General features: G+C 53.3%; 1 protein-coding gene across 3 annotated transcripts in view; it reads right to left on the reverse strand.

The window, feature by feature from the left end:
• Positions 1-1,875: 1,875 nt before the first annotated feature.
• LTBP2 (latent transforming growth factor beta binding protein 2) overlaps positions 1,876-13,344 on the reverse strand; it is a 109,759-nt gene continuing 98,290 nt past the window's right edge. Inside the window, exons 24-36 of one of the 3 annotated variants that reach the window (XM_019969234.2) lie at positions 13,190-13,315; positions 12,704-12,826; positions 11,933-12,064; positions 11,541-11,666; positions 10,412-10,555; positions 9,366-9,557; positions 9,163-9,246; positions 8,049-8,177; positions 7,615-7,746; positions 7,363-7,530; positions 6,713-7,081; positions 5,304-5,453; positions 1,876-4,858 (exon numbers count right to left, since the gene is read on the reverse strand). In XM_019969234.2, coding sequence (XP_019824793.2) covers positions 4,713-4,858; positions 5,304-5,453; positions 6,713-7,081; positions 7,363-7,530; positions 7,615-7,746; positions 8,049-8,177; positions 9,163-9,246; positions 9,366-9,557; positions 10,412-10,555; positions 11,541-11,666; positions 11,933-12,064; positions 12,704-12,826; positions 13,190-13,315 — 2,021 coding nt within the window. In that variant the 3' untranslated portion in view covers positions 1,876-4,712. Of the gene's footprint in view, positions 4,859-5,303; positions 5,454-6,712; positions 7,082-7,362; positions 7,531-7,608; positions 7,747-8,048; positions 8,178-9,162; positions 9,247-9,365; positions 9,558-10,411; positions 10,556-11,540; positions 11,667-11,932; positions 12,065-12,703; positions 12,827-13,189; positions 13,316-13,344 lie in introns of all 3 variants that reach the window. The other 2 variants (XM_019969233.2, XM_019969235.2) reach the window with 2 other exon arrangements.

Raw genomic sequence — 13,344 nt, forward strand, 5'->3', positions numbered from 1 at the left:
CTTAATTAAGGTCATTCAATAAAAGAATTATCCATAAGAAAAATAGAAATACAGAATCTGAGACAGAAACTTACTTACATTTTCAATGTGGGAAAACCTAGGACTTAGAACAAACCTATCGTGTGTCTGCAGTGTATACAGACACAAAAGGTCACTCAGAAACCTGAGCAGGTTTTTTTCTTAGCAAATTGCCATGGAAAAAGTCAGAAAGCAGTGTGTGGAAGCATCTGTGTTTACTAAGCCATTGAAAGTGGCTGCCAATACCTGGGCCTAATAAGGTTTTCAGCATAGACTAAGTCCTTTCATCCTCCTTGAGAAGAGATTTTGTTACATTTTAAGTGTTAAACCTCTTCTCTGATCTTTTTGTGGGTTAGCACAAACATAGCTAAGCTTTAGTTACTCCATAAACCATTAAGTTCTAGTGGTCAGTTAGGCAAGAACAGGATCTCTTCCAAAGACTGTATAAATACCTCCTATGAATAGAAGAATTGAATTTTGTGTTTAGAAAAAGTGGGTTTGGGAGAAATCAGCTTACTTCATCACATTGGGAAAGCTTCATAGGGAAGCCTGAGGTGGTGACAAGAGGTCTCCACTGGAGGAGGGCGATGTAGAAATTTTAAGAACACAGGGCATGAGGAGATAATGGCATCAAGGGGACAGTGGGCAATTGGCTTGAAATAAACAGTGATGGTAAAATAGGTTTAGGATCTTCTGCAGGCCTTTCTGACCAGATGCCCTCTTCCTGGCAGGCTGTAAAAGCCAGCAGACATTTTCACAAGTTTTGTTCACTGTGCAGTTCATTTAGGTAAATGTTACACTTTTCCGGGATCAGTTGGAAGATTTTTTGCCTCCCCGTTACTTTGAGGGGAGGTTATCAAGACCCCATTTATTGTAGAATTGGTTTTATTTACCTTCATGAGCTAGTGATGCCTGGGGTAGCATGCCCCACCGTTGTAGCCAAACAATTGTGCAGGAACTGAAGGCATGAGACCCTTCCTTGTTTTATGTTGTGAGTCTTCATGTTGTTGGCTGTTAACTGTAGGTGTCCCACCTGCCCTTAGTCTCTGTGTATGGAAATGTTGACCAGTTACAGGGGATTCCGGGATAAGAGACTAGGAAGGACTACTGAAGTAGGTGTCCAAGAAGATACTCTTCTTTTTCTTCCGAGAATTGCGCCCCATTCTTTTGGTCTTTCGTTGTAAAGCATAAGAGAAGGGTCAGAGTTTGGCTGTGACATCCTGTACAGGGAAGTGGGCAGCACTGATGGTCAGTGCTGGGAGGGGTAGCCCTCCCCTGAACTCAGGGCCCTGAACTGACACCCTTCAGTGGGCGGGGTCTAAGTGTCCCTTGCAACATGGCTTTGCATGTCTGTCTCAAATGCAGGAAACTCCTCCACTTTTGTAGGTATCTAGCATCGGAGAAGGCAATGGCACCCCACTCCAGCACTCTTGCCTGGAAAATCCATGGACAGAGGAGCCTGGTAGGCTGCAGTCCATGGGGTCACTAAGAGTCGGACATGACTGAGCGACTTCACTTTGACTTTTCACTTTCATGCATTGGAGAAGGAAATGGCAACCCACTCCAGTGTTCCTGCCTGGAGAATCCCAGGGATGGGGGAGCCTGGTGGGCTGCCGTCTCTGGGATCGCACAGAGTCGGAAATGACTGAAGCGACTTAGCAGCAGCAGCAGCAGCAGCCTCGATGTTTATGATTGCCTTTTAAAATCCCTGTTTGCCATTTCTCCAGAGAAATGCCACCAGGATGTTTAAAGGAAATTTGATTTAAGAAGTGTTGAAACAGTTATCATCTGGCTTTAATTGTAAAACAGATGAATATATAAAGAGAGGGAACATTTAAGCAGTCTATGTCCAGCAGCTGTATTTAAAAATATTTTATTTTTGAATAGGTAAGACACAGTACAAAATTCGAAAAGACACAAATGGGGATACAGTGAAGAGTCTCCCAGTCCTGTGCGCATCCACCTGTTGCCCTTCCCGTCAACTACCATTGTTTCTAAGAATTTACCCCACAGATATAACCCCATAGATACAATATGAAGTAACATATGCACAGGAATATTCATCGTAGCATTATTTATAATAGCAAAAGATAGAAAACAATGGAAACACCCATTAATAGGCTGATTAAATAAATTATGATTTGTCTATTCAGTGGAGAAGTATACAGTTATAAAATAGACTGAGGCAGTCCTTTATGTGCAAGTATATGACGTGAAAAGAAGCAGAAAAGTGCAGAACAGCACGCATGGTGTGCTATTAATATTTGTGTTTCTAACACAAGGAAATATGTGTACCAGCATGGAAACATCCCTGGAAGGGGGACAGGAGTGCGGGGCTTGGGAGGTAGGGCCATGGGAGCAGCAGTTAAGATGCAGTGCCTGAAGGGTACACCGAGGAAGGGTGAGCTCTCTGAAACGTGAGGTGTGAGGTGGAGTAGCGGAGATGAGGCTAGCACATACCCGCTTCTCTTCTCCTCCTCTTTAGACAGACGGCAATAGCAGCATATGTTTCACTTTGCTGTGCTACCTTCCTCTTCCCTTAATCTGCTTTGGATATCTTATCCAGGCATTTAGAGCACCCACCCCCGTTTTTATTTTTTTTTTTGGGGGGGGTGCTCCATGGCAATGCATTGTTTCTAACCTTTTGCTATTACAAATAATGCTAAAATAAATAACCCCTTACATACGTCATTTTACATTTGGTGAGACTATATCTGAAGGTTAAATTTAAATTCCGAGAAGTGGAATGACTGATTTAAAGAATAAGTGCTTTTATAATTTTGAAAGACATTGCCATCCTCTTCAGAAGTTGTATCAGAATATATTCCTGTCAGCTATGTGTGTGAGTGTACTGCTTTCCCACAGATGCTTGCCAACTCAACGTTTTAACAAACATTTAAATTTTTACCAACCTAATAGTTTAAAAAAGTGTCTAGGTATAGTTTTCATGTGCATTTCTTTTTATTATGAATGAAGGTCAGAATATTTTCATATGTTTAAGAACTATATATTTTTGTCTGCTGAAAACATCTCAACTAGTGTAGTGACCTAGAGCAGATTATTTAAGCTTTGTAAGTCCAAGTTCCCCATCTGTAAATTGGGAATCAAAATCGTAAGGATTGTTGGATGATTAAATGAAATTTGTGTACAGCGTTCAACACAGGCCTGGCACATAGCAAGCGTTCAATAAGTTATCACGTGATGGCTGACAATCAGAGCAGCAAGTAGGACAGGACAGATTCAATTAAGAAAAGAGGATTCATCTCCACATCTTCAGGCACACGGAGCCTTGTTCATTTACATCGCCATTCATCAGAGAAATGCAAAGTCAGATCTTGCCTTGCCTCAGAAGGGGAAAGAAGCTTCTCCTGTTGGAACCCAGTCATGTTGGGAGAGCTGATGAGGGGGTAAGCACAGTCTCATCTCTAACGTTCAGACTCAGTCAACGTGGTAAAGAAATTTGGTTTAATATGAAATAAAAACAAAACCAGAATAGCCCAGAAATGTACATTTCTTTATTCCACCGTGGTTCTAAACTCCCTGCTAGCCCAGGCTGGAGTGAGTCTCTACTTGTAAACTCAGTGGGATGCCAGCCAGCCATTGTATGAAGGGGAAAGAGGGCAGATGACTCTGAGTAGAGAGAGGGAACAACACAGGGAACCTGGCTTCTCCTAAACAGGATTACACTGTATTTCAGAAGCTCGAAAACGGACCTCTTTATTTTTAGCACATCCAACAGGTGTCCACAAAAGGAGAACCCTGGAGAGACTTGTGTCCTATAAGAAGCAGTATGTATTTAATGGAGGTCTTCGGAGATAGGCACCCTGTCTCGGGGCAGCCCTTGCTGTGGTGCACAGGAGCTATCGCTGGGTAGACTGAATGGTTATTTACCTGAAGCTACTGATTATTTTCTTTAGATCTGTATAAAGCCGTGGTGCCCCCTTTCTCATCAACTCCCCGTTTTGTTTTTTTTTTAAATATTGTCCTGTTGCTGCTCTCTCAGGCTCCTTGCTCCCCTTCATATGCGTCTCTTACTAGCAAGCTAGTATCAGTCTTGCTTCTCCGAGATGAGGGCATCTTCTGCCCCTCTCCAGGGCCACAAAACTGGCAACAGGGTGGAGACGTGGCTAAATCTGGCCCTCAGCCACTCAGACTGGCTGAGTGGTGACAATCACTCCCCAAACTCCTCTCCCACGCCCCGCCCCATCCTTTTTCACTTGATAGATTCTGAAGGGCCATTCCAGGGCAGGTGTGGCCTCCGATCCAGGTGTAGAAGCATCAGGATGATACGTGGGTCATGTCTAGAGAAGGGGTATGTACAGCGTGAGGCCGAAGGACCTTGCAAGTTTGCACAGCTTGAGGGGCTGGTTGAGGGCCGTCCTTTGATCAGCATCCCATGGCAAGGCCCGGACAGATGGCAGACTGGGCCTCGTGGCCAGTGGTTGAAGCATTAAAGCACTTGGTGGTGTTTGAGCCAAGCAAGGGCATGGTGGTGTGGAGGCCGTGACAGATGCTCACACAGCAAGAGCCGAAGCTGGGGGAGATGAAAAGCAGGCGAGGCTGGCTGGGAGCTGGGCCGCAGGGCCTCCGGCCGGTGTCTTCATGGCATCTCCCCAGCTAGGAAAGCTTCCTCAAGGCCCCGCCTGTGGCCAGGGCCCATTTCCAGGTAACTGCCCACACTCGACCCGTCTCTGCTACTCCTTAGCAGTGCAGTGTGGGGGGCCTGCCTCAGCCACATAACCCGGGAGGCAGTGGCAGCGGTAGGAGCCCTCCGTGTTCTCGCAGTGACCATGGACACAGAGCGCAGCAGGCCCATTCAGGTCATCACACTCATTCACATCTAAGAGGAGGAGAGGGAGGAGAGAGCTGTAGGGAGCCCACGTGCCTATGGCCTGCTGCCCCCGGTGCCCCTCTGGTCAGTAAGCCCTGAGCACTGCCCCACAGCGGAATCGTCCGTGTGGCAGCCAAAGGATGCCCGAAAGGAAGCAACTCACGGACACAAAGCCAGGGGTCGTGAACCCATACTGTGACCATGCTGTCTCGCCCCTGCCTCTCTTCTATCTAGGAACCTCCATGGAAAGGGCTTTCTAATCACAGTGGTAGACCTTTGGAGCTCTCACCACCTGGCTTGGTGCCCAGCAGGGCCGCTAGCAGGCAGCAGTGGGTCTGCCACCTAGGCCAAGTCAGGCATCCCTAAGTGAGCAGTGGGCCAGTCTGACTATTCCACATGGATCCAGCAGGGCCGTCCTGCCCCCGGGCATTAGCACTCTTGATTCCAGACCTACCCACACAGGCCATGTGGGCCGTGTCCAGCTGGAAGCCTTCGAAGCAGTCACAGGTGTAGCCCTCGCGCACGCGCACGCAGCGGCCATTCTCACAGCCATTCAGGATGCCGCACTCCTCTGCCTGGAGCCCTTCGAAGCCAGCCTGGTGCTCTGGGAGGAGGGAGTCAGAGAGCCAGGGGGGCTGAGGTCTCATACCCCACCCTGGGGCCCTTGCCCTCTGCTCAGAGGAGCCTAATGAACTCCTGGGGTGGGGAGGGTTATAACACTGTCACAGAAAGATGGTGAGACAAAAGGCAATACCCGTAAAAAATAATTATGTGTCATTTTTAGATGGGGAAACATGCTTGCTTTAAATGAGGCTCCAGGGAGGTAGGGACTCACTGCTTTCACAACACCAGGGATCCTGAGCACTTCGGTATCTCTGTATAGTTTTGACTTTGTTGTGGTTAGTGGCAGGATGTTACGGTAAAATCTTCACATAGCTTTTTGGGGGTGGACAGGACTGGTAGCAAAAGGGACAACCCTCACTCACCATAAAGCAAAACTGCTCCTAGTTCTGCCTAACCCTCTTCTTTCTCTAAGTAACTCGCCTCCCCTGGAAAAGACCCTCCTCCTAACCTCAGTGTAGTTTTGATCAGTCTGATACTGTGGCTGTGCCCGTGGCAAGCACCACTGCACAGATGCCAAGCCCGACTTCCTTATTAGAATCCAAGTCCTGAGTGCTGGGGTCATTGCCACTTACGAACCAGGTCACCACAGTGGGCCTTTAAAGGGGTTAGAAATCCTTAATTCCCATTTCAAACTGTGGTGCTGGAGAAGACTCTTGAGAGTCCCTTGGGTAGCAAGGAGGTCAAACCAGTCAATCCTACAGGAAATCAACCCTGAATATTCATTGGAAGAACTGATGCTGAAGCTGAAGCTCCAATACTTTGGCCACCTGATGCGAAGAGCTTGACTCACTGGAAAAAGACCCTGATGTTGGGAAAAGATTGAAGGCAGGAGGAGAAGGGGATGGCAGAGGATGAGATGGTTGGATGGCATCACCGACTCAATGGACATGAGTTTGAGCAAACTCAGGGAGATAATGAAGGACAGGGAAGCCTGGTGTGCTGCAGTCCATGGGGTCACAAAGAGCCAGAGATGACTTAGTGACTGAACAACAACAATTCCCACTTGGGGTCACAGGTTTGAACCTGTAGAGCAGCGTGTTCTGCACACTGTACGTGGTGTGGGAGGAGTGTGCTGCTGGCCCCTCTCTCAGCTCCCACGAGCAGCTTTGAGGTTGGGATGGTGTCCTGTACGTCTTAGTGTCCCCTGTGTTAGTTAGTCCGTCAGAGGGGGTTGTTTGCACCTGTCCCTTGGGTGACCCGTGAAAGGGCTGGGTGGGTTTTTCCCTTTCCTGTCCTCACCCTGCTGACAGTGATGAGCAGATGGAGAAGATGGAAGTGAAACTGCTTCAGAGCCCACCTCTTCCCCGTTTTTGCAGCAACACAGACCTGGGTGGCTGGCCACATAGTGGGGCTGGAGTTCTGAGGGCTGCAGGGGAGGCTCAGGGAGCGGTATGCGGTCCCCTGGGCGGCCAGCCGTGCTGGGGAAGAGTGGCTCGGGGATGGCGTCCTCGGGGCCCAGGTAGTTGTAGAAGGGGACCCCGTCTGGGCCGTAGAGGCTATAGTGCAGGTCATCCGGCCCCGGGCCGTACTCATAGCCGGGCCGGAAGTGGATCCCGGCCTCCCGCTCGGCTTCGATCCGGGCCACATTGCAGAGCTGAGCGTAGACCTCTGTCAGGAGCAGGAGGGAGAGAGGAAGCTGGGCCCGGGCTCTTGGGAGCTGAGGCCCGGGGTGCTGTTTTCCGACTCAAGAACAGAGGGAGGTGCTGGGACCACTGCCCCGAGTTCCTCTCCCCACCCTGCTCTGCCCCACAGCATCCATCCCCAAACAAGAGGGAGGGAAGGCAGGCCCGTGACTTGCCCTACTCCTTTCTGAAGTCCCCCGCCCCTTTCCAAGGTGAGGATATCCCCTACCCTGGGGGCCCAGCTCTGCGGCGTCCCCGCCTTCTCACCAGAGCTCCTGGGGGGGCACAGAGCACACTGCTGGCTCCAGGCCTCGCCATCCTGACAGCAGCACTCGGTGTAGGTGGTGCGGCGGCCGTGCAGGGGATGGCTGCACACGTAATTGGTGACTCTCTTCCAGCAGATGTCCATGTGGATGTCGTGGTCAGGCAGGTCCTCTGGGGGCACAGGGCACGTGAGCCTCCCCAGCCCCGGTCTGCTCCCCCTGCTGCCCCCCCACCCCCACCCCCACTGACCCACACCACTGGTGCTGTTCACACAGCGCTGCTGGCTGAGGTCCAGGGTGAGGGGTGGGCTGCAGAAGCAGTGGAAGGAGCCTTCCGTGTTCACACACTCCCCATTCTCACAGGCCATGTCCTGGCACTCGTCGTGATCTGGGAGGCAGGGAGACGGGGAGGAACGTCGGGGGCAGTGCCCACGCGCTGTGCCCACCCACTGCCGCCTTCAGGGAATGGGGGTTTCTCGTAACTGATAACGGCCCCCCCACCTCCCGCCCAGCCTGGAAGGCCCCAGCCCAAGGATGGCTTGCCATTAGGCCCCCCTGCCCCCCGCTGCAGCGGGCGTCCTCCCTGGGGAAGGGGGGACACTTCCAGCCAGAAATGGGCTGCCTGGCAGAGGGGTGGGGCAGCATTCAGCTGTGGGCCCCGGGGTGGGGAGGGGTGGCGGGCATCCTCACCCTCACACTTCCTGCTGGCGGCATTGTAGTGGTAGCCAGGGTTGCACAGGCAGATGTAGCCAGGCACCGTGTTGAGACACCGGCCGTTCCGGCAGAGCCCGGGCCCGAACATCACACACTCGTCGGCATCTGTGGGAGGGCAGAGCTGAGTGAGGGCAAGGCGAGACGCGGGATGAGGCAGTCCTTAGATCTAGGGGCTCCAAAGCTAGACTGTTGCTGCTGCTGCTAAGTCGCTTCAGTCGTGTCCGACTCTATGCGACCCCATAGATGGCACCAGGCTCCCCTGTCCCTGGGATTCTCCAGGCAAGAATACTGGAGTGGGTTGCCATTTCCTTCTCCAGTGCATGAAAGTGAAAAGTGAAAGTGAAGTCGCTCAGTCGTGTCTGACTCTTAGCGACCCCATGGACTGCAGCCTACCAGGCTCCTCCGTCCATGGGATTTTCCAGGCAAGAGTACTGGAGTGGGGTGCCATTGCCTTCTCCAAAAGCCAGACTGACTGGGGCCAAATCCCAGCCTTGCCACTTGATGGGGCAGGTGACATTGGGCCAATTGCTTAGGTTGTCCCTTGCTTCAGTTCCCTACCTAGAAAATGTGGCTCCTACTCCTTAACCTTGTAGAGTTGTTATGAGGGTTGAGATGCTAATACATGTGAGGTGCTTAAAATAGTGCTTGGCACATAATAAGCACTCAAGGAGAACCATTTCCGTTTCTGCTGTTTCCTTTTCCAGTTTCAGGTATAAGTCCATACCCAAACCACCCTTTCTGAGGATGAGTTCCCCAAAGTTTCTGGCTCTGTAAGTGGGGCCAGGGAGATCAGCAGCTGCCTCTGGCCTCTGTCCCTGTGCCCTGGGAGTGGGTTAGTCAAGGCATCATAGCTTGTTCCTGGAGAACTCAGCCTCGTGGGGAGCAGAGAAACCAAAGTGGGGTTGCCGGGACAATCCAGGAGGAGCTCAGGTCAGAACTTCCAGCTAAAGATCTGTAGATCTGTAGCCTTGGGACAGGAAGGTTAGAAGCAACCGGAGAGGCGAAGCCTGCATGCAGAGGCCTCCTGGGGGACCAGGCCAGGCCCACTGAGGTGAGTGGCGTTTGGGGAAGAGGGTCTTGGGGAGGTTACCTGTGTACGTGGTCTGTCCAAACATCCAGGCTCCTTCCACAGGGATGTAGCCTTTCCCACTAGGGCAGATCTCGCTGAACTCGACTGTGCAGGGAGGCATCCAAGCTCAGAGAGAGAAAGACTCTGCACACCACCCCCTACTTCGTTTTGTGTCGCCCTGCAGAGCCGACTCTGAGAGGACCTGGGACCCTTGGGGGCCTTACCTGAGTCCTCATCTGGGCACAGGTCACAGGCATCTCCCCAGCCGGTGCCCTGGGTGCAGCAGCACTCGGCCTGCGTGGTGTTCCGGCCCAGAAGGCTGGAGCAGGGCGTCTGGTCCTTCTGTCCAGAGTAGCATTCCATGCGGACAGGGCCTGGTGGGTGTGCCCCTGGCCGGGCCTCAGGGACACTCGGACCTGTGTGTGACAGACGCCCCTTGTTAACATCTGTTCATAGCCCCCTGGGGCACCCTGGCCTTTGAATTTATTTAAATTTTAAACATTTATAAAGTACAGTGTACTTTTACTATCTCACTTGATAAGCCTTATGAAGAGCTTATTATCATCAGCTTTCTTTTATAGAAGAGGCAGTTGAGGTTTAGAGAAGCTAGGTGACTTGCAGGGGCCACCTAGTGGCAGAGCAGGGAAGTGACCCCAGTTCCTCTGGTGCCACACCCCTGCTCTTTCCAAGATACAATCCTGCCTTCCTCCCCTGCAGTGAGGTGGCCCCAGTCCCCGGCACATCACACCATACGAGCATGGTATGGTACACCGTTCCATTCCTCTGTGTCACACTGTACCCCTGCCCCGCCCACCCTTCCTTGTTCCAGGTCCTGCTAGCTTTCCCCCAAGTCAGAGAAGGCCAGCTGAATCCTAGTCCTGGGCTGAGAGTTTGAAACCGGCAGCTCTGGAGTGGAGTGGGACGGGAGAGTGGAGCTTAGCTCAGTTCCTGGGCCTCCCTCACCCAAAAGCTTCCTGGGGTTTGACTGAGGGTCCCTCCAAGGCTCAGATGGTGAGGGACAGGGAAGCCTGTTGTGCTGCAGTCCATGGGGTCACGAAGAGTGACCTCAGACTTGGCGACTGAACAATAACAACCAAGGCTCAATCTGAGCTCCTTGCCCCCTCCCCCCAGTTGGCATTAGAGCTTCTAGAGCCTCCTGTAGGGTCGTCGCAGCCCTGCAGCTGGAGCAGCGGAAGCACTGTGTACGCCAGACAGCGAGGAGGGGGGGTGGGGGGGAGAGTGCACTGTGAGGGTGGGGCGCAGGGCTCACCTCCAGCCCCTCGCGGGCGGCAGCGGCCCTCCTGAGCGTCGTACTCCTCCAGGTCGCTGGCGCAGAGGCACAGGAAAGAGCCCTCCACGTTCTCGCAGAGCGCCGCCCCGCACACCGCCAGCATGAGCTCACACTCGTTCACGTCTGCCAGACAGGAGGACCGGCTCGCGGGCGAGGGAGAGGCCCAGGCCCCTGCCCCTGCCTCCAGCCCCGCGGGCAGATCCCCATCTCATCCTTGCCACCCCCCGCCCAACCCCCAAAGAAACAGGCTAGGGCCTGGGGAAGAGCGGGAAGTGGGTATGACTTCGAAGGAAGGAGGACCAGGTGAGCAGAGGGGATGGGAAGGGAGGGAGAAGGGTGGCAGAAAAGGGCCCATAAATGGACAAGGAGGAAGGCTTCCTCCTGCACATTCCCCAAACGTGCCTCTTGAACCCTTGAGTCTCTGGGAAAAGGTGGCACCTTCACTAGTGTGCTTGCTCCCCCTGCTGGTAGAAGGGCGGCCTTGCTTCCCTGATCAACCTGTCCACGATGCCCCAGTGGGTGTGTGTGTGTGCTCCACTGGGCAATCGGGTGCCACTCTTTGTGACCCCATGGACTGAGGCCCACCAGGCTCCGCTATCCATGGGAATCCTCCAGGCAAGAATACTGGAGTTGGTTGCCATTTCCTACTCCAAGGGATCTTCCCAGCCCAGGGATCGGACCCACGTCTCCTACATCTCCTGCATTGGCAGGTGGGGTCTTTACCACTGAGCCACCTGGGAAGCCCGAGGTCCCCTGTAGTTCAGTTCAGTTCAGTCACTCAGTCATGTCTGACTCTGCGACCCCATGGACTGCAGCACGCCAGGCCTCCCTGTCCATCACCAACTCCCGGAGTTTTATTCAAACTCATGTCCGTCGAGTCGGTGGATGCCATCCAACCAACTCATCCTCTGTAGGGGGAGCTGAAATCCCCCTTCCTTGTCACTCTGTGTTGAGGGCTCCAAGTGGAGCCCACGTGACCCTGAACCTTTCAGGAGGAGGGCCCTAGGGCCCCTCTATGCAGGGCAGCCAAGATCTGTGGAGACGGGGTCAAGGGCCCGAGAGCCTTCCCTTCCCTGGCTCAGAGCTGGCTAGGCCACAGGCTTCTCACCAACGCAGTCCCAGCCGGAGGGCGAGGTCTCGAAGCCCTGGTCACAGAGGCAGCGGAAGGAGCCGTCGGTGTTGTCGCAGAAGCCATGGCTCCCACACACAGTGTCGTTGGCACACTCGTCTATGTCTGCGGGACAGGGCGGGCTACAGTGTAGGCTGTGCTCTCTACTCGCTGGGAATACTTATTTATCTGGCTCATTAACACCAAGGTCTCTGAACACTAACTTCTGAACACAGGGTGAGAAAACTAAACTAAACAGTCCTCCTCAATTTTTGTGTAAGCACTGCTCCGTGGAAAACACACAAACAGCTGCAAAAATCGTTTCTAGCTAGGTACGTGAAAAGTAGATGTTGTCCTCGGCCTCCCAGCCCGCACGCCCCCTCCCCACTCACCAATGCAGTCTCCTGTCGGGGCCATGTGGAAGCCAGGCTGGCAGCCCAGGACACAGCGGTAGGAGCCAGGGCTGTTCTCACACCTCCAGGCCCCGCATATCGGTTCTCCGAGGTCCTCGCACTCGTCAATGTCTGTCCCCAGGGCCAGGAGAGGGGACAGAAGTGGCCAGGTCACTACCCTGACCCCATCTCTCTGGCATGACAAGGTCGTGCCCCTCAACTTCTGAGGTTCTTGATTGGTTCCAAACCACTATGCTCATTTCAACCCCAAAACATCAAGTTCAGGACCCTTTCCCCTGAGCCGCAGGCCTGATTGTCCAGGAGAGCTCTCAGCCTCTGTGACACTCCTTTCCCCCTGCACCCTGCCCTCCACAGCAGAACAGTGTCGACTTCTCTCTATATAAAACCTTTCCCAAAGTGTATTATGGAGAGCTGTCTTCATATGTCTCCCTTGCTTAGTTTCAAGATTATCCATAACTGTCCATTTGTCCCAGCAAAAGGCACTGAACCCAGGTGGTGTAAATGTCTATTGCATCCATTTGGCTTTTAAAAAACTAGATTGTGTGCTCTGCTACAGCACAAGGACATCCTGGGGGCAATCCCTGAGTCAGAAGAGGCTGAATAAAGACATTATCCATTGGATAATTAATCTATGGAAAGTGCTCGAAGCTGGGGTTCCTGGCCCCAGGGAGCTGAGGAGCTGGCAGGGTGGAGGTGTCTGTCTGTTGACATGGGGCAGAGCCCTGTCTGCTTAGCCCCTGGAGCCCTTACCCACACACTCCCCGCTCTCTGGGGAGGGCTGGAAGCCAGTCTCACACACACAGTTGAAGGAGCCGTCGGTGTTGACACACTGGCCCCCGAGACACCGGTCAGTGACTGCACACTCGTCCACATCTAGAATAGAGACGTTTGTCAGCAGGGCCAGCCATGGGTCCCCAGGGCCCTGGGCAGTTTCGCCCAGAGGAGGGCCAGGGAGTGGCTCGAAGTAGAAAAGGGCTGGAAGATCTGAGCGAGAGACCAGAGCTGGAAGCCAGAGGCGCCATTGAGCATGGAGCCCTGGAACCAGGCAGGGCAGAGGGTGAAGGCACCTGCTGTACGCATCGTGGACAGGCCCTGGAGGAGGGTTCCAGAGATCCTCCCTGACACCTGGCTCCCAACCTCATCCCTCAGCCTCCCATCTTCCCACCCCAGGTGGACCGCGAGCGTTTTGTGAGTACGTGGGATGACCCCTAATGGCCCCTGCTGCCGGCTTCTCACCTTGGCAGCTGGTGCCCCCGTCTGCACTGACGAAGCCGTCAGCACAGAGACAGAAGAAGGACCCGTGGCTGTTGAGGCACTCGCCGCGCGGTGCGCAGTACTCCTCGCCCACACACTCGTCCACATCTGCGGGCAGATGAGCAGGTGGTGTCTCC

This window comes from Bos indicus, chromosome 10 (genome assembly GCF_029378745.1).
Source record: "Bos indicus isolate NIAB-ARS_2022 breed Sahiwal x Tharparkar chromosome 10, NIAB-ARS_B.indTharparkar_mat_pri_1.0, whole genome shotgun sequence".
NCBI classification, from domain to species: domain Eukaryota; kingdom Metazoa; phylum Chordata; class Mammalia; order Artiodactyla; family Bovidae; genus Bos; species Bos indicus.